General features: G+C 42.7%; 1 protein-coding gene across 3 annotated transcripts in view; it reads right to left on the reverse strand.

The window, feature by feature from the left end:
- Nucleotides 1-25,097, reverse strand: part of UXS1 (UDP-glucuronate decarboxylase 1) — a 99,365-nt gene that overhangs the window by 42,810 nt on the left and 31,458 nt on the right. The window contains exons 3-6 of one of the 3 annotated variants that reach the window (XM_064572672.1): nt 24,923-24,986; nt 23,771-23,814; nt 18,173-18,233; nt 4,321-4,501 (exon numbers count right to left, since the gene is read on the reverse strand). The exons of 1 other annotated variant lie outside the window; for it this stretch is intronic. In XM_064572672.1, coding sequence (XP_064428742.1) covers nt 4,321-4,501; nt 18,173-18,233; nt 23,771-23,814; nt 24,923-24,986 — 350 coding nt within the window. The remainder of the gene's footprint in view (nt 1-4,320; nt 4,502-18,172; nt 18,234-23,770; nt 23,815-24,922; nt 24,987-25,097) is intronic. One more of the 3 variants, XM_064572673.1, reaches the window with a different exon arrangement.

Here is a 25,097-nt window from a genome sequence, read left to right on the forward strand (position 1 = left end):
GCCTGGGGCCAACACCTGCCCACCAGCGCTCCAGGCTGGAACAAGGGGCTGCCCAACGCTGAGCCTCCTCTCCACCATCTCCGTGGCCTGGCATCTCCCTCACAAAACCCGAACACACCCCATAACCCCCCAACCCTGGCTCGTCTGAAACTTCCCTGCGCCCTTAATATATGGGTTGGAAGAATTAACTTGACTCCTTCCTGAGATTCACCGTCTGAAACTTCAATGTCTCCTTTGGTAAAAATCCAGAGTTCTCTTGAAGCAATATACAGCCAGACTCAGTTACTTCAGGGAGCATTACAATTCCCTCCAAAGCAGCGATATTCCTTCTCTACAGAGTAGCCCAGACAACGCAGAGGCCTCTAACAGAACCCCTATCACACCAGCACTGCTGGCCTTCATCAGTTTTACAATTCATGACCACGTGACCCCCCCCCCCCCCCCCCCCGCACTCCACGGTACCGCACTCTCAGCCCCGACCCCAGGGGGTGGCAATCACTTTCCCCCTTCCCAATGCCGCCACCACATTCTGAGTGCAGACAACAGTTAATTTCCCACAACAGTGAATCGCTAATGCCTCTGCTTCTGAAACAATGGTTACACTCTGAAAATAACAAGAGGAGGAAATCTGTGCTGAAGGAAAATTAATGAAGCTCTGCTAGGACACTGCCAAATTAAGTGACAGACACCACTGTTACCCCGTTACAGCCCAAACAACTTGCCAGCCCCGGAAAAACAAATAAACTAAAACAAATTCCGCAAAATGCTTTTCAGAGCTGAAGAACATTCCTGGTATGGTGTCAATACCATATCAAGTGGAGTTTCTTTTACTCAGAAGAAGGTACTCAAAAGGAGAGTTATGTATTGAACGCTGGGTGTGCATACTTTGTAATACACTCTCCTGCACACAGGAGAATAATTCTATCAATCAACAGGACACATTAACTTGTTCATTGCTGCTAAAAGACCGCCGTACACATTACACCAAATGGTAATCCCACTTAGTATGAGCACAGGCTGTAACATTCAATCAGAGGAAAAACTAACGTGGAAGTAAATCATGGCAGGCACTGTAAGCACAGGCGAGGACAGGTCACTCAAGGGTGCCCTAAATCATGTCATCCTTTGTGTGACAACGCAACACCGAGGGGAGGGGGCAAATCAAACTGAGTTCATCTGGTTAAATTCACGCTGTGTCTGGCTTGCAGTGGGGAGGATTACTACCTCTGAGACGCAGAAGTGCACCCACAAGCAGGATCCAATGATGGATGCTCTTCTCCCTGGATGGGGCTCAGAATCAGGTGGGCACTGTGGGGGCAGAAGGACTGAGGAGATGGGGAGGTTGGGGAGCAGGTGGAGGACTATCACGGGCACGTATAAGAATCTTACGCTAGGGTTGGAGAAAGTGAAAAAAAAACAGGCTTTAGACTGTGGGGGTGGAGAAATGTCTTCTGCTCTCCCTCACGGGTGCCACTCCCACTGCAGCAAATGGCAGAAGTATGAACCCTTTCTTGTGGGAGTCCATTCGGTGCATTCATGAGTGTCCTCCACATGGAGTCTACAGTCAGAACTGGGAGAAATGGTCTCCAGTAGTTCTGGTGTCAAAGCTCAGAGGCAAAGCAGATAATTTACTTACCAACATACCGTTTTTACTAAGTTTTGGTAGTACTGAAATTATGCGATCTATAGTTTCATTTCACAAATGTTTACTGCCATGTGCAAAAAAAGGGGAAAGAGGAATAATAATAGCAGCTACTATTTGGAGAGCACTTGCGAGGCGCCAGCCCCTGTGCCAAGCCCTGCAGTTTTGTACTGATGCCCTAACAAACTTAGAGGCTAAAAAAAAAATGCCCACTTATAATCTACCGGGTCTGCGGGTCAGAAGCCAGGCGCGGTGTGGCTCAGCTGGTTCTCTCTCTGCCCTCACAGGCTGAAATCAGGTGTCAGCAGGGCTGCATTCCTGCCATCAGTGGGTGAGTCAAGCTGTTGGCAAAATTCAGTCGCATGAGGCTGCAGCACTGAGGTCCCCATCTCCCTGCTGGCTGTGGGCTGGGAGCTCTCAGGCTGGCCGCAGGCTCTGGTTCAAGGCCGCCTTCTGAGCCAGCAGCCGTGGGTCAAGTCCCCCTGACCTCCCCAGTGCCTGTCTCTCGGAAGCATCCCTTCTACTAGATCTCTCCAACTAGCTCCTCCACCTACTGCTGCCGCTGCTTTTCAAACTCACGTGATTATGGGGCCCACCCACATAACCCCAGGGAATCTCGGTGTCTTACTGATACCAGCTGATTCACGACTGCAGCATGCAGACTCTCACACTTTGCAGTTCTGCCTGTGAGTGCCCGCCCTATCACGCGCATTACCTCAATTAACCCTCACAGCAAACCCACGATCAGGTCCAGGGGGAACGTGAGCCTATTTATCTATTACCTGGATCATCTAGTTCACTTCACAAACTACAGCCTAACCCCAAAATAAATCCCCGATAGATTAAATAATTACATGTTTTAAAAAAACAACAGCAAAAAAGTCACACAAACAAAAAACACCATGGCTGAATATTGCTCTATTCTTGGACACTTAGAACATAAAAGAAATAGAACAACAAAGGGGGAAAATAAACAGATGAGACTGTAATTATAAAATTTCAATGGAATTAAAAGGCAAAAGCCAGATTCAGGGGGACGGGCAAATGTTAAATATATACCAAATGATTAATATCCCTATTATGAAGAACTCCTACGAAAAGCAAATTTTTTAAAAAAGGTAAAAGAACTATTTAATTTTTTTGTGTGAATTTTAATATGTTAGAAAACATCTAGCTTTTTTAGTCAAAGAACCATGTGTTTTCTATCGAATTAGCAAACTATTTTGTTAGTAGTTTTTGAAGATAATGCTCAGTGCTACTCCTGTGTTCGTGAAACAGACAACACCAAACAAGGAGGACATAGCAGCATTTGGCAAAATTCGCGTTTGAACTCTTTATTAAGGAAATAAAATTCAGAGGAAGATAGTTATAATAAAACACTGGAGAACATTTAAGGATAGGAGCAAATAAAGCACGGTATACCCATATGATAAATCCTGCTCAGCAACTATACCGGCTTTCCAAGATACTTTGTATTGACATGGGAAAATGTCCATGACTGGATAACGTGCAAAAGCAGAACACTACCCTATCCATGCAGGAGGAGGGTAGGTGATAATCGAGCTTTGGAGCCTGAAACCTGAGGCTGAGTTCTGGCCAGACTGCTTAACAGCCCGATGGCTTGGGGCAGACCACAACCCAGTTCCAGTTTTCCATAAATATTCAAGGGGGGATGATACCATTTACCTCTCAGGGCTCTGGTCAGATTTAAATGAGAATGAACGTGAAGTCTGGTGATCCTAAGATGCCTGCTAAGCAAGCACCTGTTAGAGGTTCTCATCGGCACCCCTCAGACAAACCCTCCCTCCTAGGCTCCTGTGGCTGTTGTAGGTGAGGTGCCACACACTAGGTGAACTAAAACACCAGAAATCTCTTTTCCCACAATTCTAGAAAACAAGGTGTTGGCAAGTCCACGCTTCCCCCAAAGGCTCTAGGGGAGAATCGCTCCTTGCCTTGTAGGTGGTGCTGGGGCTGGGGCTGCATGGCCTCAATCTCTGCTCCGTTGGTGTTCGTGAGACCTGCTCTTCTCCCCATGCATCTGTGTCTTCTCCATTCTGTCTCTTATAAAGACACTCGCCATTGGAAATACGGCTCACCTGGGGAATCCAGGCTGATCTCATCTTGAGATCCTTAACCTCATTACATCAGCAAAGACCTTTCCCCCACGTAAAATCACATTCACAGATTCCGGGGATTAAGACATGGATGTATCTTTTTGGGGACCACCGTCCAACCCACTACAGCCCCCAATCCCTGACTCCTTGAGAGTGGCAAAGTTACTGAGGCTTTAAACTCTCAGATGTGGAATTTCACTATTAAGTAGCATTCCACACCAGCCAGCACCCAGCAGGAAGCTCGAAGTACTTTTGCACAAGTGGGGCAGGCAAAGGATGTGTTACGCAGTGGGGAAGGTCGTGCACTACACAAGCCCTTCTGGAACAGACCATGACGATCAAAGCCAGGAGGGCTCGGGGCAGTGCAGCCAAATGCCCACAGTGCCGTCACCGTTCTTTATCACAGAAACTAGGATAGTGCCTTGTACCCAGTGAGACCATTTCAGAAACAAGGCACAGCTCCCACTCACTGTGGTCGGGGCAGAAGGCTCTGGCTGGGAGCTGGCTGCTCTGGGGAGCCCACCCACCAGGCTCGATGTGCTGTCAGTGTGCACTCTCACTCACCTTCAATGTAGAGCGGCTCCACCACGTCGTGGTTAATCAGCTCGAAGTTCTCATGGCCGATCCAGTGCTCCACATTCCTCTTCCTCCCCGTGAAGAAGTTGTCCACCACAGTCACCTCGTGGCCGTCCATCATGAGCTTGTCGGTGAGGTGGGAGCCCACGAACCCTGCTCCTCCGGTTATCTGCATGCGCCCCACATCCCCAGAGAAAGCACAAGAGGACACGGTGACAACCAACTTCAAGGGGATTTGGCTTTGGTGCAGCCACAACTTAAAACTTGGAAGGAGAGCAAGGAAGGAAGACGCTAACAGTTTACAGACAGCGTCTTAGCTCTTCCTCCAGAACAAACTGTCACATACTACTGCCGACTTCTAAGCAGCACCCAGTCAATAGTACAGAAAAATAGTTTCAAGTTTCCAAATGTCTCCTCTAACAGACAATTTTACATTAAAAAGTTCTTATTTTATAATGGAAAGAACACTGAACATCACTTATATAATTCTACCACTATTCCTGCAAAGTTTCAGAATGACTCTCTTTTAAAAAGTGATTAGCAACATGCAGAGATTCGTTGAACTACCAAATAATATATGTGGTTTTTAAAACTGGACACAAAAATGTCATAAAAAAGGATTATCTTTCCAACTGCTTATGAAAACAAATGAATAAGCAATAGATACTGTTTGCAGACCAGAGCCCTAAGTGATTAGGTTCTACCGTCCGGTCCCTGTCTAAGCAGGAACGTGACCACTGCGTGGGGTCCGCTGACGGGCCCCAAGGGGGACAGGATGCAGCTGTGGGGGACAGGGGGACAGCAATACTGTGCTTCCAAAGCCTGAGCCACAACAAACATGAAGAGGCAATCATGAGTGAAAGTCACTGTTAAACTAACAGAAAGACTTTATTCAAATTAAATGATGACTATGGAGGGGGCCAGATAAAGCGTACTGAGTGTTGGGGAGGAAGGAGTGAAAAGAACACTCAGAAAGTGGACTAGCAATGGGCAAACACCTTCTCTGTCCTGTTCTGTTCTCCGCTCTGCCTTCTCTGCAGTCAAAACTTGCACTCACCTCACCCTCCTGTTCCGAACTGAAAGAATTAACACTAGGAAAAAAAACACCAATTCTTTTACCAAAACAAAACAAAACACATAAACCCTTAGGCATATGGTTTTAAAACATTTTGTTTGCCACGAAGTGCGATAAAATCTGACACATAATTCAGATGTTTACCACGGGTGAGAACAAAGCAGCCCGGGGTGAAGGTCGTCGATTTGGGGAGCGGGGAGGGGTCATGCCAGCCACAGAAGAACCACATCAACACCACCCAGACATTTACATATGCTCTGATGAAAATACACACACAGCTCAGCCATGAACAACACGCTGTGATCTGCACAGCTCCACTCTCATGCAGATTTTTGTCCGATAAACACGGGACAGGACTGTGACTGTATTTTCTCTTCCTTACGATGTTCTTAATAACATTTTCTTTCCCCCAGTTTATTCTCTTGTAAGAACAAAATATGTAATACACGAAACACACAGAGTATCTGTGAATCGACTGTTCGTGTTATGGTAAGGCTGCCAGTCAACAGCAAGCAAAAGGAGGCAACAGTCACACACGGATTCTCGGCAGCACGTCGGGGGTGGAGGGTGGGGGGGGTCAATGCCTCTCAACCCTGAGTTGTTCAAGGGTCAGCTGTATCATGGGTGAGAAAGTGGATGGCTGAAAAGTCCTGACGCTCCACAGCTTTCGATCAGCTGCATTCATTCTTTACGGAGAGCACCATTTCCTAAGTCATCTCTGCTTCGCAGATAGGGAACAGACACCCATAGACCTCATAGATATATACAGAACATTCCAGAATATGCATTCTTCTTGAGCGCACATGGAACTTTCTCCAGAATAGACCACATACTGGATCACAAATCAGGTCTCAACTGATACCAAAAGATTGAGATTATTCCCTGCATATTCTCAGACCCTTTAAAACTGGAACTCAATCACAAGAAAAAATTTGGCAGAAATTCAAACACTTGGAAGCTAAAGACCACTCTGCTCAAGAATGTTTGGGTCAACCAGGAACTCAAAGAAGAACTTAAACAATTCACGGAAACCAATGAGAACGAAAACACATTGGTCCAAAACCTATGGGATACTGCAAAGGCAATCCTAAGGGGGAAATACATAGCCATCCAAGCCTCACTCAAAAAAACAGAAAAGTCCCGAATTCACCAACTAACTTTACACCTTAAAGAACTAGAGAAAAAGCAAAAACGATGGCTGAGCCACACATTAGAAGAGAAATAATTAAGATTAGAGCAGAGATCAATGAATTAGAAACCAGAAACACAGTAGATCAGATCAATGAAACTAGAAGCTGGTTCTTTGAAAGAATTAATAAGATCGATAAACCACTGGCCAGACTTACCCAAAAGAAAAGAGAAAGGACCCAAATTAATAAAATTATGAATGAAAGGGGAGAGATCACGACTAACCCCAGGAAATAGAAACAATTATTAGAAATTATTATCAACAACTATATGCCAATAAATTGAGCAACCTGGATGAAATGGATGCCGCCTTCCTGGAAACCTATGAACTCCCAAGACTGAAACAGGAAGAAATTGACAAGCTGAATAGGCCAATAACCAGTAATGAGATTGAAGCAGTGATCAAAAACCTCCCAAAAAAACAAGAGTCCAGGGCCTGAGGGATTCGCTGGGGAATTCTACCAAACATTCAAAGAAGAAATAATACCTATTCTACTGAAGCTGTTTCAAAAAATAGAAACAGAAGGAAACCTTCCAGATTCATTCTATGAGGCCAGCATTACTTTAATCCCCAAACCAGGCAAAGACCCCATCAAAAAGGAGAATTTCAGACCGATATCCCTGATGAATATGGATTCCAAAATGCTCAACAAAATCCTAGCTAATAGGCTCCAACAATACATTAAAAGGATCATCCACCACGACCAAGTGGGATTTATCCCCGGGATACAAGGGTGGTTAAACATTCGCAAATCAATCAATGTGATAGAACACATTAATAAGAGGAGAGAGAAGAACCCTATGGTCCTCTCAATTGATGCAGAAAAAGCATTTGACAAAATACAACATCCTTTCCTGATTAAAACTCTTCAGAGTATAGGGATAGAGAGAACATTCCTCAAGTTCACAAAATCCATCTATGAAAAACCCACAGTGAGTATCATCCTCAATGGGGAAAAGCTGAGAGCCTTTCCCTTAAGATCAGGAACACGTCAAGGATGCCCACTCTCGCCACTATTGTTCAACATAGTACTAGAAGTCCTAGCAACAGCAATCAGACAACAAAAAGAAATAAAAGGTATTCAAATTGGCAAATAAGAAGTCAAACTCTCTCTCTTCGTAGATGACATGATACTTTATGTGGAAAACCCAAAGGACTCCACCCCCCAAATTCCTAGAACTCATACAGCAATTCAGTAATGGGGCAGGATACAAAATCAATGCACAGAAATCAGGTGCTTTCTTATACACTAACAATGCAACTGTAGAAAGAGAAATTAGAGAAACGATTCCATTCACAAGAGCACCGAAAACCATAAGATACCTTAGAATAAATCTAACCAAAGAGGTAAAGGATCTATACTCTAGGAACTACAGAACACTCATGAAAGAAATTGAAGAAAACACAAAAAGATGGAAAAACATTCCATGCTCATGGATCGGAAGAATAAACAATGTTAAAATGTCTATGCTACCCAGAGCAATCTATAACCTTCAATGCCATCCCGATCAAAATTCCAATGACATTTTTCAAAGTGCTGGAACAAACAATCCTAAAATTTGTATGGAATCAGAAAAGAACGCAAATCGCCAAGGAGATGTTGAAAAAGAAAAACAAAGCTGGGGGCATCACGTTGCCCGATTTCAAGCTATATTACAAAGCAGTAATCACCAAGACAGCATGGTACTGGCACAAAAACAGACATACCCGACCAATGGAACAGAATAGAGAGCCCAGATACGGATCCTCAACTCTATGGTCAAATCATCTTCGACAAGGCAGGAAAAAATATGTAATGGAGAAAAGACAGTCTCTTCAATAAATGGTGGGAATATTGGACAGCTATATACGAAGAATGAAACTCGACCATTCTCTAACACCATACACAAAGATAAACTCAAAATGGATGAAAGACCTCAATGTGAGACAGGAATCCATCAAAATTCTAGAGAAGAACATAAGCAGTAGCCTCTTTGACATCGGCCACAGCAACTTCTTTCAAGATTCATCTCCAAAAGCTAGTGAAACAAAAGCAAAAATGAACTTTTGGGACTTCATCAAGATAAAAAGCTTCTGCACAGCAAAGGAAATAGTCAAGAAAACAAAGAGGCAACTCACAGAATGGGAGAAGATATTTGCAAATGACACTACAGATAAAGGGCTGATATCCAAGATCTATAAAGAACTTCTCAAACTCCACACCCAAAAACCAAATAATCCTCAAGTCAAAAAATGGGCAGAAGACATGAACAGACACTTCTCCGAAGAAGACATACAAATGGCTAACAGACAAATGAAAAACCGTTCATCATCATTAGCCATCAGGGAAATTCAAATCAAAACCACACTGAGATACCACCTTATACCAGTTAGAATGGCAAAAATTGACAAGGCAAGAAACAACAAATGTTGGAGAGGTTGTGGAGAAAGGGGAACCCTCTTACACTGTTGGTGGGAATGCAAGTTGGTACAGCCACTTTGGAACATAGTGTGGAGGTGCCTTAAAAAATTAAAAAGACAGCTACCCTATGACCCAGCAAATGCACTACTGGGTATTTACCCTGAAGACACAGATGTAGTGAAAAGAAGGGCCATATGCACCCCAATGTTCATAGCAGCAATGTCTGCAATAGCCAAACTGTGGAAGAAGCCGAGATGCCCTTCAACAGATGAATAAAGAAGATGTGGTCCATATATACAATGGAGTATTACTCAGCATCAGAAAGGATGAATACCCAACTTTTACATCAACATGGATGGGACTGGAGGAGATTATATTAAGTGAAGTCAAGCAGAGAAAGTCAATTATCATATGGTTTCACTTATTTGTGGAACATAAGGAATAGCATGGAGGACATTAGGAGAAAGAAGGGAAAAATGAAGGTGGGGAAATCAGAGGGAGAGATGAACCATGAGAGACTATGGACTCTGAGAAACAAACTGAGGGTTCTAGAGGGGAGGGGGGTCGTGGATAGGTTAGCCCGGTGATGGGTATTAAAGAGGGCATGTACTGCATGGAGCACTGGGTGTTATATGAAAACAATGGATCGTGGATCACCACACCCAAAACTAATGATGTATTGTATGGTGACTAACACAACATAATAAAATAAAATTTAATAAATAAATAAATAAATAAATAAATAAATAAATAAATAAATAAATAAAGGAAATGGACACCCAGGGGAACTGAGTCTCTGACCACGATCCCCAGGATCACTAGTGATGACAGAATAAGCTTCGAGTCTTCCTAATTTCATATTCTCTCCACTACCTGTAGATTTGTCTGGTTCATGTTTTATCCTCAGCACACCTACATCTCACCTGTATACCTGAATGATGACTTAAAAACAGAATTTTCAGGAAAAACACATGAATTCCAAATCTAGCTTTACTAGTGTTTAACTCGAGGAATGAAAATTCATTTTATTTGAAATAGCCTTCATATCACTGCATTTTCCCAAGCCTTCCAGACTTCATAAGTCAGAAAAATTACATCTCTTTTCAAAGAAATTTAACCTTTTTTAAATGTAACTCTATATCTATATGCAAATGTTTCCTAAACTAAGATGTTCTGTCGCATGCTAACTTTATCTCCACACCTAAAATAACTGAGCGACTACTCAGGGCTAGCAGAAACGCAGTGTACTAAATTATACACGATTGCCTCCAACATTTCACTAGTTTTAAGTGGTGACATAAACTTGCTGGAAGCACCTTAGCCTTGCTTGAAACGCATTTGAACTGTTTTTCTTGAGTAAGTCCTATCAAAAATACTTAAAGATTTATGTAACATAGCTGGGTGGTTATACAGTGTCTCTCCCTAATCAATTTCAGCCCATTAGGCAAGCATTTCAAACAGAAATAAAACTGGCAGAATCTCATCACTTACAAGCTCCCCCAGTAAAAATGAATCGCCAAACCCAGGGATACCCTGTGAATAACAAGGAGCTAACCCCCCAAGAAGAGAGTAGGACGAAAGGACAGGCAACCTCTTCCAGTGGAACTGAATGGACTCCACACAGCTTTGCATGGCTCTGCAGTTATGAGCTCATCTCAACTGCTTGTACTTCCGGCTCTTGTGGAGCTCACAGGCAGTGAACCTGGTCCAGTTCAAGGGCAGCATTCAAACTCAAGCTGCTCAGTAAGTCTGCAAGAAGAATGCCTTTCTGACAAACCTCTTCTTTGTGCCAAGGCTTCCACAATCACTGAAAAGCTTTGGGTTTTAGCAACAACGTGGCACCAGATGACTCTGAAATGTGGCTTAACCTATGAGATGGCAGAGGAGTGAAGGACACTCAGCCCATTTATTGTGGTTATGTGAAAACTGAAATAAATTCGGTAATAGCATCGACGGGAAGATCATCCCACGTGAATATAATAATAACCCTTGCAAGACTGTGCAGGGTTCATATGTTAGTGGAGGGCATCCAATAGTCTGATCACTTCGACATGTGGCAGCAGAAAGACTGGAAAATTAACTTTTCTCTGCTGCTGAAGACACGGATATATTTCTCAATTCATGCTTAAATGCCTACGCATTTTTAATATGGTAGAAATAACCCCAAAAGGGGGCGCCTGGGTGGCTCAGTCGGTTAAGCATCTGCCTTCGGCTCGGGTCATGATCCCGGGGTCCTGGGATCGAGCCCCGCATCGGGCTCTCTGCTCAGCGGGGAGCCTGCTTCTCCCTCTGCCTCTGCCTGCAGCTCTCTCTGCTTGTGCTCTTTCTCTGACAAATAAATAAAACATTAAAAAAAAAAGAAAGAAAGAAAGAAAGAACCCCAAAAGATGGGTGTACAAGTATAACAGATGTTAGAGTCTGCTCAGGGTGAGATTTATGTAAACCAACTAAAAAGGCAAGAGGTTTTCTATAACTTCCAGAAGAAAAGGGAGATTATGGGTGTACATAGTTTAATATTGATTCAAGACTATTACTCTGGTGTTTGGGATACATAGTCCTACAGCCTAGATAACAGGTAAAAGAACAAAAAACCACTTGTGTACCAACCATTTACATATCAAAGTCAGATAAGACATTTCTTACAGAATGGCAAGGTGAGGTGCTCCACAGACCTGTCCCCAGCAAAAGAACGTAACTGGTGAGAATTCAAAAACCTAGCCATTTAAAGTCTCTGGAAATTGTTCTAAGGGTATACAGCAAATGAAGAAACATTTATTCAAGAAAATCTACAAAAATTCAGTAAGAACAGAGAGACTCAGTGACACGTGGGCCATGGCCCACTCCCACCTTCCACCCTTCACCCTCACAGTTCAGAGTGGGTGCTGGTGTGGCCAGAACAACGGCGCTCCGGGTATCTAACCAGGAAAGGCAGGCCACTCACAGTTTTCAATCCCCCCAGCTGTGAGCTGCACAGGCTCAATTCCTGAGGCGTGAGCCAAGTGGTTAAGAGAGACCTTCCTCACGCGGCAGAGGCTCTACTCCAGGGACGGCAGGCTGCGACTGACTAATGGGACTGTGGTCACCCTTGCCCCGGCTCACTCACGGAGTGGATTCCATGCCCAGAGAGGCAAGGCAAGAAGACCAGGGGTACAGGTCCTGCCAGCCCCCTGCCCATAAGCAGGAATGTCCCTCCCTCCTCCAGCTCCACAGTAGTGGCTCAGAGACTCTCCCCTGGGGGCAGAGGCAGTCAATAAAAACACAAGAGCTCCAAAGCTCTCCCCAGAGAGATAGACTTAATTTGAAAGAGAAATGGGGAAAGTTCAAGCATAAAGGTTATCTCAAAAACCATGGAGATTTAAGTGGTGAGCAACAGAAAAGAGCCTGGTAGCTCTATGAGAACAACAAGCTTAGTCACAGGACCGCTAGTTTAGTAGAGAGAGCCAGGGAAAGACACACCTAAAACTCCTCTTGGGGTCAGGGCAAACCTCAAAGACTGACCTAAACATCTACCTCCGCAAAGGGGCCAGAATTTAACGGAATCAGGCTGAGGAGCAATTTATAATGCAAAGCATTGATTAAAGCAGTTTGCTCAACTAGCAATTACTGGAGCCTAACAGTTAGTGTGATACCACACAAGGCAGACAGCTTAACAGAGCAATCAGGCTAAGGGATGGTCACTGCCGTCCCACTGCGTCCATCCCCAAGGCTGTGGCCTCTGAGCAGCAACCATCAGAGAGTCCCATACTCCAGGGGAGCAGACATCACTGAAAGAGACCAACGAAGTCACTAAACAAGTAAGTAAGCTAGAAAAAATAAAACAAGGCTTGGAGAAAGGGGAGAACAGTACCCAGAGTTGCTACAATATACTACCTAAAATACCTAGTTCTCTACAAAAGACTTTAAGACACGGGAAGGAACAGGAATGCAGGACCTGGACCCAGGGAAAACCACCAGGCGACAAAAACTGCCTGTGTCAGGGCCCAGTTGTCACATTCAACAGTCCTCAAGTCAGCTAGCATAAACAAGTTCACAAGAATGGGAGGTAACCATGCTTAAAGAAGTAAACGGAGACTAAAAAGAGAACAGTTACAATATAGAAACAAATGGAAATTTGGAGGTTGACAAGTATAGAAAAACTCACGACAGAGAGTCAACAACTGATTGGATCTGGCAGAAAAAAAGCAAACCTGAGGATAAATCGAGAGTTCATGCAACCTGAAGAGCGGAGAGAAAAAAGAAAGTGAATCGCCTCAGACTGGTATGAGACACCAATGAACACAAGAACATGCATATAATGGGAGCACCAGAAAGGAAGAAAGGGAGGAATAGAAAAAATATTCAAAGAAATAATGGCTGAAAAGTTCCCCAGATTCACGAAACCCATGAATCTACACATTCAAGGAGCTGACCAAACTCCATCCAAGCAGAATAAATGCAAACACAAACAGATGCACGTAGTCAGATCATACTAGAAATGCTGAAATCAGAGACAAAGATAAAATTCTGGAAGCAGTTGTACTGGGTTAAATACTGCCCTACAAAATGTATATCCTTCTTAGAATCTCAGAACATGACTTTATTTGGAAATAGGGTGACTGAAGATGTAATCAGTTGAAATCTGGTCATACTGGAATAGGGTAAACCCTGAATCCAGTATGTGATGATGGACACAAAGACTGGACGGATGGGTCTTCAAGACAAGGAATCCAGGACTAGTGGCAACACCAGAAGCTAAGAGAAAGGCATGAAATGGATTTCCTCCTAGAAACTTCAGACAGCACAGCCCTGCCAACACCCTGACATCAGAATTCTAGCTTCCAGTAGTGGGAGAGTTTCCGTTTCCGTTGTTTTAAGCTACTGAGCTGGCAACTGTGACAGCAGCTGGTGGAAAGTAGACAGCAGACAAAGAAAAGGACTCCTCACGTACAAGGGACCCCCAACATGACTAACAGCCTATTCTCTATCACAGCTAGTGGAGGAAGCAGTGGGGTAACACATTCAAAGAAGAGAAAAGAAATAAAACGGTCAGCCAAGAATTTTATATACAACCCAAACTTCTAAAACTGAAAAACAAAAATGATAAACAAAAAATGAGAGTACTCATTGCCAGCAGCCCCGCCATACAAGAAATACTAAAAGATGTTCTTCAGGCTGAAAGTAAATGATGCCAGGCAGCATTTCCCACACAGGAAACAAAATGGGGAGAAACAAATAAAGTAATTAGGTAATTATAAAAGACAATGTAATGACACTCTCTCCTTTCTACTCTTAATTGATTTAAAGACCAAATTGTATAGCACAACAATGTGAACATACTTAAAGCCACACAACTATATACTTAAATGATACAATGATAAATCGTGTTATGTATATTTTACCACCATCACCACTGCAGCAAAATAACTGTATAAAATAATATGCATAGTACTGTATTATTTTCCCTGTAAAATATAGAAATATATTTGACAACAACAGCATGACGAGGGTAGATGAGAGTTGTATTGCTGTAAGGCAATGACATCAAAAGTTTACTCAAACCCACAGGAACAAATGAAGGAAACGACAGGGTAATGAAAAGGATGATGTAACAAATACTGTAAATACATCTTTACTCTCCTTTATTCCCTCACCTCATTTAAAAGATATAAAATTTAGGGGCGCCTGGGTGGCTCAGTCAGTTGGGGGGCTGCCTTCGGCTTAGGTCATGATCCCAGAGTCCTGGGATCGAGCCCCACATTGGGCTCCCTGCTCAGTGGAGAGCCTATTTCCCCCTCTCCCTCTGCCTGCCGCTCTGCCTACTTGTGCTCTCTATCTCTCTGTCAAACAAATAAATAAAATCTTTTCAAAAAAAATAAATTAAAAAAATATATAAAATTTAAAAATTATAAAATAATTATAACAATGTATTGTGGAGTTTGTAACTTGGATTAAAGTAATATATAAAATGCATAGAAATATCACAGGAAGGGTTGGGTAACAGAACTATGTAGGAGTGGCATTTCTATATCTCACTGGAACTCAGTATAAAGCCAAAGTAGAGTATCCTAAGTTAAAATGTAGATGGTAAGCAATAGAATAAATAGCAACAAAATGAATTTTAAAATACAGTAAAAAATAATTAAAGGAATTCAAATGTCACATAAGAAAAGGTTTATTTAATGCATAAGAAAAGAACAATGGAAGCCCGGAGGAACAAAAAAGATATGAGGTATATGGGAAACACAAAATAAAATGGCAGTTATAAAGCCAACTATGTCGGTAGTAACATTAAGTGTGAATGGATTAAGCCAACCACCCAAAAGGCAGCAACTGCCAAACTGGAAACAAATAAAACAAAACAAGGTCCAACTATATAAAATCTTAAGGGAACACACTGAAGACTGGATGATACAATGTGTTGAATGTAAAAAAGTATAACACATAGCATAGAAACAACGAGAAAGCTGGAGTGGCTATGATATCAGACAAAATAAACTTTAAAACAAACCAAAAATGTTAATAGATAAAGAGGGGCATCTTATAATGACAAAAGGGTCAATCCATCAAGTAACAGTTATAAACATTTATACACCTAACAGAGACCCAAAATATACAAAGCAGAAGTTGAAAGAATTAAAGGAAGAACTAGAGATTTCAACAACAATAGCTGGAGGTATCAACACCTCACTCCCAATAATGGACAGAACTATACAGAAGATTAGCAAGGAAATGAAGGACTTGAAAAACACTGTAATCCAGCTAGACCTAACAGATATCTATAGAACACTCAACAACAGCACAATACACAGTCCCTTTAAGAGTACATGAGGGGTGCCTGGCTGGCTCAGTTGGTGGAGCATGAGACTCTTAATCTCAGGGTTGTGAGTTCAAGCCCCACACTGGGTGTAAAGATTACTCAAAAATAAAATCTTCAAAAAAAGAAAAAAAAAAAAGTATATGAAATATTCTCTAGGATAGACCATATCCTAGGCCATAAAATAAGCCTCAACAATTTAAAAGGAATTGAATCATACAAAGTAAGTTCTCTGACTACAGTGGAATGAAATTAGATCAATAACAAAGAAATCTGAGAAATCCACAAGTATGCAGAAATTAACCAGCACACTCGCAGATGACTACAGGATCAAAGAATAAGTTATGAGGAAAATTAGAAAATACTTTGAAATGGGTGACAATGAAGAAACAGCACACCAAAACTTAGGGTAGGCAACTAAAGCAATGTAATTTCTAAGAAGATACAAACTACCAAAATAACTCAAGAAGAAATGGAAAATCTAAATAGATCTATAATAAGAGATTGAATTAGCAATGTTAAAAAAGTTAACAAAAAAAGCTTAAGCCCAGATAACTTCTGTGGTGAATTTCACCAAACACTTCAGTAAGAATTAATACCAAATTGTCAAAAATTCATCTTAAAAAATAGAAGAGGAGGGAACACTTTCCCACTTATCCTATGAGGTCAGTATCATTAACCTGATACCTACCAAAAGCGGCAAAAGACATCATAAGAAAGGAAAATTATAGACCAAGATCTCTCATAAATACAGACATAAAAATCCTCAGCAAAATGCTAGCAAATCAAATCCACCAGTATATAAAAAAGGATTATACATTAACCAAAAGAGATTTATCCCAGATATGCAAGATTGGTTGCAAACTGAACAAACCAGGGCTAAAAGGGAATCTGGTCAACCTGATAGAAGGCATCTATGACAAGCTCTCAGCTAACATCACACTTCACGGTGTAAGACTAAAAGCTTTCCCCTAAGATGAGGAACAAGACAAGGATGTCTGCTCTTCCGACTTCTATTCAACACTGTACTAGGGTTCTAGCCAGGAAAATTAGGCAAGGAAATGAAATAGAAAGCATCCATACTGTTAAGGCAGAAGTTAAACCACCCATAACTGCAGACAGCATGATCTTGAACAGTACATAAAAAATCCTCAGGAATCTACTTGAAACTATTAGAACACAATGATTTCAGCAAAGTCGCAGGGTATAAGAAAATACAAAAATCTATTGTGTTTCTATTTACTTGCAATACAAAATACAAGAATGAAACTAAAAATTAATTCCATTTATGATATCAAAAAGGATAAACACTTTAGAATAAATCTAACAAAACTGTAAAACTTACACTCTGAAAACTACAAAAAGAATGTTAAAAAAAATTAATGAAGACCTAAATAAATAGAAAGACACCCCATGTTCAAGGATCGGAAGACAATATTAAGATGACAATACTGCCCCAATTCATCCACAGACCCAATGTGGTCTGTATCGAAATCTTAGGTGGCTTCTTTAAACAAACTGATGAGCTAATCCTAAAATTCACCAGGAACTGTAAGGGATCCAGAATAGTCAAAACTATCTTGAAAAAGAAGACAAAGTGGGAGGAATCACACTTCCCAATTTCAAAACTTACTTTATAGTAACAGTACCAATACTTTTACCAACACAGTGGTACTGGCATAAGGACAGACTGGATCAATGGAACAGAACTAAGAGTCTAGAAAAAAATATTTTCACGTATGGTCAGCTGATTTTTGACAAGGGTGCCAAGACAATTCAATGGGACATGATTAGTCTCATCAGCCAGGGGCACTAGGTATATACCCAAGAGAACCAAAAAACTATGTCTGCACAAAAATGTGTATACCTATGTTTCATGGCAGCATTATGCACAATGGCCTCCAAGTAGAAACCACCCCAAATGTCCATCAATTGATAAATGGATAAGCAAAATGTGGTACATGCATAATATGGAATATTATCCAGCCACAGGCAGGAATGAAGTACTACTGATTTGTGCTACAGCCTGGACAAACTTTAGAAACATTACTCTAAGTTTAAGAAATCAGATATTAAAGACCACATAGCGTATCATTTCATTCATCGAAATGTCCCAAACAGACAAATCCATTGAGACAGAGAGCAGTTTCAGTGATTGCCAGGAGCTGGGAGGAGGATGTCTGACAACGGGGATGGGTCTCTTTCTGGAGTGATGAAAGCATTCTGGAATTAGAATGGAGTGCTGTCGAAGGACTTTGTGACCATACTATAAACGAGTACACCGTATATTCCATACGGGTAACTTACAGTATGTGAATTCTACCTCTATTTAAAAAGCCAGCTTCTTGATATTATGAATATTAATCAGATGTGCAAACTTACCAAAATTCTTTTACGGTCCTTTTCTGATAAAAATTTTACTGGCGGGTATTTCTGGGTGAAGCTGTAGAACATGAAGAGATGAGAAAAGAAGAGTCAACCATGTCCTGTGAGGATTTTCTCTACTACCATCAAAACAAAGGCTAGACTGTGCCATTATTACTGTCTGCTCCTTCTATCCATTCCAAGCGAGGGCTGTAGGAACCAAGCGGTTATTGGCTCATTTGAATTCAAGAAATATGCAACCGGCTCCTTGTGTAGCATCAGGCTGAGGACAGAGCTTTCATCCTGGAGAAGGGAAAATTTACCAAGGTACAGGCTCCACGCAGCCAGAGCTAAGCACAAAATAAGGGGGGCAGGGTGGCCTCCTTATAATGCTGTATCGAGGTCTGGAAGGAAGAAAGCAGCTGTGTGAAGTCACAGACCCAAAGCAGAACACTGTGCCTTGCAAGGGGAAGAAAAGAAAAAACTGACTAAGCCTGTTCCCTTATTCTGGGCAATTTCACAATTGCAGCATCTCTTTCTACACCGGTGCCCCGGAACAAAATGGCTGGGCACCAGCACTTTCTGCCTCCATGGTCTGCTCTCAACACACCTTAAGTCTCACCTCATCTTTCCATAATGCCTCTTGCCCCCAGAAAAGGTCACATGGGTCCCCAACCCCTAGTGATATTTCCGGAGCAGGGCAGTGCAAACTGCAGATAAAAGATCAAATGAGAGTTGATATATGCAGATTTGAAATATCCATTCTTAAAGTGGTTAAATGGTTCAGTTAGGAACAAAGTGCTTTTAGTAAATTCAAAGAAACCAACTTTACAGTCATTATTTTAATTGGAGAGGTGCCAGGGGCACTGTCTCATCCCCTTCACATCCCCAGCTGGGATACAGAAGGCATTTCCTTAATGGTCGCTGAACTGAACAGAATATGACAGGTCATTAGACAGAAGGCCTTGAAGCAAGTGTTTCTCATCTCCTGGAAGAGTGGAAACATGCTTAGAGCTTGGGGCAGCAGGGCTTTCTTCTACAATGCAGATGAATTCCCCTATTAAGAGCTTCCAGATTCTCAAAAGGTCAAGTTCCCCTTGCAGACTACAAAACCAGAAGCAGGCAGGTGGGAGAATCTGAGGGAATGAGTGAAAATCTTGGCCTTCCCTCTTATTAGTTCTGTGACCCAGAGCAAGACCCCCAAGAGCTCTGTGCACCTCAGGGCTTCCTGCTGTCAAGGGGTAATCACAGCACCTTCCCCAGAGGGCTGCCCTGGCAGGAGCTGTCTTTACCACAGGTAATGCCCAAGAGAATGTTCTCACAGCGGCTGTGGGGCAGGGCACATTCTGCCTGCTGGAACAGTGGAAGCCTTCAGGGAGCCTGACAGATGCCTTCTTTGCGAAGTGACACTTCTTGTCATTCCAAATGCTTTCTCCGTCAGTCAGGCGGACATGGCCAAGCAAACCACAGCACTGGCTGTGTGCACCCCTCACACAGCCCCGACATCCACTCTCTTCTCTGAGCGCCCACACCCACCACTCCAGCCTCAATCCCAAATTCCACAGCCAGCCATGGGGCGCACCTACGGTGTCTCGCTCCTTCCAGGCTGACCCTCTCCCCACCTGCCCACTGTTGCCCCTTGTACCGGAGAGAAAATAGCAAACAGTTTTCTTATAGGAAATACAGTTCAATGAAACTGAAGCAAAAACATAACTGCCCGACACATGGTCACATGTGGAGTACAGACTGATGAACCTACTTCAAACACTGTGCTAAAAACCTTTAAAAAACGAAAACACTGGCTGGGCTTCTTGCTTTGTTTTCTTCAACATGTAGCAACCAAGTTTCAGATTTCAGATGTATGATCAAGTTATTAAACTGTTGGAAGGACTCTCTTATAACCCTCATTTCTTCCTTTGAAAAGTCAGGCACACAAAGTCAGAAATAAGAGCAGGGCTAACTCCTTCAGGGTCCTCCTCAGTCTGTCTGCACTTCACACTGTTTGCCTTCCTGCAGTCACGGATGACAGAGCTGGGGGGGGTGTGAGGGGATTGTGTGAAGTGACTCTGAGGTAACTGCGTAAGGGAACTGCGTGGGGGACTGTGTGAGGCGACTGCATGAGGGGACTGTGTGAAGTGATTCTCAAGTGACTGCGTGAAGGGACTGCATGAGGGGACTGCGTGAGGTGACTCGGGTGACTGCGTGAGGGGCTGAGTAGTAACTCTGAGGTGACTGTGTGAAGGGACTGTGTGAGGTGACTGCATGGGGGGAACTGCATGAGATAACTCTGAGGTGACAGCGTGAAGGGACTGCGTGAGGGGACTGTGTGAGGTGACTCTGAGGGGACTGTGTGAGGTGACTGCATGAGGGGACTGTGTGAAGTGATTCTCAGGTGACTGCGTGAAGGGACTGCATGAGGGGACTGCGTGAGGGAACTGTGTGAAGTGACTCGGGTGACTGCATGAGGGGCTGAGTAGTAACTCTGAGGTGACTGCGTGAAGGGACTGCGTGAGGGGACTGTGTGAGGTGACAGCGTGAAGGGACTGCGTGAGGGGACTGTGTGAGGTGACAGCATGAAGGGACTGCATGAGGGGACTGTGTGAGGTGACTCTGAGGGGACTGTGTGAGGTGACTGCATGAGGGGACTGTGTGAAGTGATTCTCAGGTGACTGCGTGAAGGGACTGCATGAGGGGACTGCGTGAGGGAACTGTGTGAGGTGACTCGGGTGACTGCATGAGGGGCTGAGTAGTAACTGAGGTGACTGCGTGAAGGGACTGCGTGAGGGGACTGTGTGAGGTGACTCTGAGGGGACTGTGTGAGGGGACTCTGAGGGGACTGTGTGAGGGGACTGTATGATGTGACTCTGATGTGCTGCTAGCTGGGCCACTCCTTCAGCATGCCACTCAGGCTTCCCCTCCTGCACTTTACCAGCATTGGGCAAAGTGGGCAAGGGAAAGGCATAGGCTGCTTTAAAGGCCTGCAGTAGGTTAAAACCCTACGCAGCAGCATACTGGCTCATCCATATATTCATTTATTCCAGAACTTTTTACTGGGCACCTATTCAGTGCCACACACTGAGGACACAGAAGCAAACAACGTAGAGAAGCAAGAACCTGCCGACACGAAGCCTGCATTCTGCATTTCTGAGTGTGAGACAAGCAAGGGAGGTGAATGAAGCAGGAATTGAATAATGGATCTTTTCTTACCCCCCAAAATTAATCCTTATTATTTTATGCCATTCTAGACTCTAAACTTCCTGTACATGAAGGTAGCGAGTAAGAAGCATTTTTACTTAGAATTTAAATTCTCATCATTACTTGCTATCTATTCACAGAACATTTAAAGATATTGAGATGAAATTAAACAAATGGCAGGCAATCAAACTGTTAAGAAATGGGGGGGTGGGGCGCCGGGTGGCTCAGTTGGTTAAGCGACTGCCTTCGGCTCAGGTCATGATCCTGGAGTCCCGGGATCGAGTCCCGCATCGGGCTCCCTGCTCGGCGGGGAGCCTGCTTCTCCCTCTGACCCTCCCCCCTCTCATGCTCTCTCTCTCTCATTCTCTCTCTCAAATAAATAAATAAAATCTTTAAAAAAAAAAAAAGAAATGAGGGGGTGTAGTAAAGAAGAAAAAAAACTCACAAAACCCACTTACTTAGGCTTCTAGAATGGCATTGTTCCCATTTCTTTCCCCATATACATATAACCCCTACCTTTCAAAAATATCCTTATTTCCTGGGGGTCACTTTGCCCCCAAATGACAAGCACATCAAGACAACATAATCCAGTTACGTTCTTATCTTGCTCGTGTCAAGATGGGTGTTTGATCATTCTTATCATACAAATCAGTCAGGAAAAATAAAACCAGACAGAGCTCTATCGATTTCTACCACAAAGTCATGTCCGTACTGGACTTTCTAGCTAACACAATAACCCTGGCTCATCTGTCACCTGACTTGCTCACCAACCTAGAGACCAGAACCATTTTAGGATGAGTAACTAGTAAAGCAGAACTAAGTAGAAAACACTTAACCTCTGCACCTATCTTAAAAGTAACTCTCACAGTTTGAAAAGAATGAGTTACTGGCACATTCTTCAAGATTATATTTATACTTGTGCTTCACTTTCTGATTTAAAAAGGACAAAGAACATCACAAAAGTATCAAAAGGAATCATAAAATTCTCCTATTTCAAGAGATCGTGTGTGTAAACCATCATCTCAGGGAAGTTATCCAATTAATTCACTTTTCATAAATATTACTCTCTAAAGACTTTATCAGTGGTGAGCAATATTTTTGGGGGGGCAACATAAAAACCTGGTGGGTTATTCTTACCATAAACAATTTTTTTTTAAGTTTCAATTAAAATCTCTCAAATTAGGACGCCTGGGTGGCTCAGTCGTTAAGCGTCTGCCTTCAGCTCAGGTCATAATCCCAGGGTCCTGGGATCGAGCCCCGCGTCGGGCTCTCTGCTCGGCGGGAAAGCCTGCTTCTCCCTCCCCCACTCCCCCTGCTTGTGTTCCTGCTCTTGCTAACTCTCCCTCTGTCAAATAAATAAATAAAATCTTTTTTAAAAATAAATAAATAAATAAATAAACCTCTGAAGACCCGACTCTGGACACACAGTTTTCCCAATAAACTCAAGGGAGAAGTTCCAGCGCCGGAGCTCGACTGTTTCAGAGAGAGAGGGAATGTGGGTGCAGCAGAGCCACACACACCCACACACTGGCAGGCAGGGGTCAGGGGGAGACCCGACAAAAGGTGAGGAGCAACGTGCTTTGGAATCTGATTCAAGTAAGTTCTCACTGTATTCTATTACTCTTCCCTTCCATCCACTTTACCTGGACTCAGTTCTGGAACTTTCCTGATGTATGGTGACAAGCAAATAACTGACCCTAATTTCTTATAGTACTTACACACAGTACTAGGTTTTAGGTCCTCCAGCTTTATTTTCTTGTTTTGGAATTCTCTCAGACTAATCAATATTTGTGCGACACCACCTGAATGCCCTGCATAACTTAAAAGAAGGTAAGGCTTAGCTTCAATTTGTATGCCATGAATTTTCAGGAACTGAGAAATTCACAGAATTTGGAAAAGGAAGATTACAACACACTTAGATCCTCTCTTCTTCTCATGTTTGGACTATTTGAATCAGGGTTAAAGAAACCCAACAAAACATTTATATGGCCCTTTGTTTATATCATCATAGTTTGTAGAAATCAAACTGACAGAGGTTAACAGAGGAAGGACTTCTAACATAGGAAGACTCCTGAAAAAAAATAACTTTATTAAAATAAATAATTTTCTTCCTAGAGAGAAAAAAAGCTTCCATAGCTTCCAAAAAAAAAACTTTCCATAGCTTTTATAAGAAATAGTTCATAATGACAAAAGAAAAAAAAAGGGTTTAAAACCACCACATCCAAATTTTACAGTAAACATCTATCTTCTCACAGACAAGTTCCTATATTGAAAGTGCCTGATATCTTTCATATTATAGAATTAATTACATAGATAAAAAAAAAACTATACAGTTTAGATGAATTTATATTGAATAGTGACCTTCTAAAGTCAAAAGGATAGAAGTATTTTCTTTAAAAAAAAAAAAAAAAGTACACCTACCTTTTTTCCAAATCTCTGATTTTCTCTCTTAGTGGTTCAACGATCTAAAACAAAAATAACCAACATCAGTTTTGAAGCAAAGACAGTTCTCCACCGCTTCCCTCCTCTCTGATGTTCCACATGGGCACGACATCATGCAAAACAGATTGTAATTTCTTCTATTATCCACTTCCAGCTTGAAATTAAGTTATACTACTTGAATCACAAGTCAAGAATCGAGATAATACACTGCACGTTGGAACTCTTACTCCACAGACACTTAAGTCTCTGGGAAAATTAACCTTTTAATTTCCTTACAACAAGCAAGGTGGCTGAGGCTCACAAGAACAGGCAGATCACCACCACCCTCTTCTTTTCAGGAATGAAAAAAACCCCTCAATGCTGCCCACAAAGCTTAACCTCTTCTTTCTGCACATTATCTCCACATCATCTGCTCAGCACATGAAGGAAGGGCAGGCTGTGAGCAGACCCAAATTCCTGTGTGTTAACATTGGGAGCTGAGATAGAAGGACGAGAGCAATCCGAGAGCTTCTCCACAACTGTGACATTTGGCTTCAGATCAAAATGACTGACTCCCCATCTCCTCCCGCAGCCCACATTACACTCACGTACCTATATCTACAATTATTGGACAAAAAACATAAGCAATTATTTTTAAATAGAAGGTATATAATCAACCAGAGGCGCTAGCTTTCAGTGAGCAGGTGTGTGGCTTCCCCATCCGTACATGTGGGCGCTCCCCAAGTTCCCCGTCCTAGCATCTGAGTTGGGCGGTTTTCCTTACAGCATCTGCTGGGGTGAGTGGATGCTGGCACTTGCCTCCATCCCTGGTGAAAGTACTCACTTCCCTTTCTCTAAGAAATTCTGGGAAGGTCAGTTGAAAAGTCAGACAAACTCATAAATCCATTTTGCCTCTGAGGTAGAATTTGTACATCATGCCTTTATCAAATGGCCAAACACTGACAGAGAGGTGTATCCACAGCATAACAGATGAAAAGACTCCTCTAAATAAGGGAGTAATTTTTGAAGAGATGTTTTCAAAATCACGGGTTAGCATCGGGCTCTCACAAGAAAGGTACCAGCACAAGCCAAAGAACTGAAATTGACAAACATAACGACAAAATAGGAGCAAAATACAGGAAAGGAACTAACCTCTTCGATCTTGCTCTCGATTTTGAGTTCACCATTTTCCTGGATAGACCTGTTGAGTAGAAAGCTGCGAAACTGAGATCCATTGAGAGGCTTGATGACCTTAAGATTTATTTCTGAACAAATGACAACACAAACCAAAAGCTGCACACCATCTCAGCGCTCCCCTTCCCAAACA

Source organism: Mirounga angustirostris, unplaced genomic scaffold (genome assembly GCF_029215605.1).
Source record: "Mirounga angustirostris isolate CCGP_5_RB_7025 unplaced genomic scaffold, mMirAng1.0.hap1 SCAF_10, whole genome shotgun sequence".
Lineage (NCBI taxonomy): Eukaryota > Metazoa > Chordata > Mammalia > Carnivora > Phocidae > Mirounga > Mirounga angustirostris.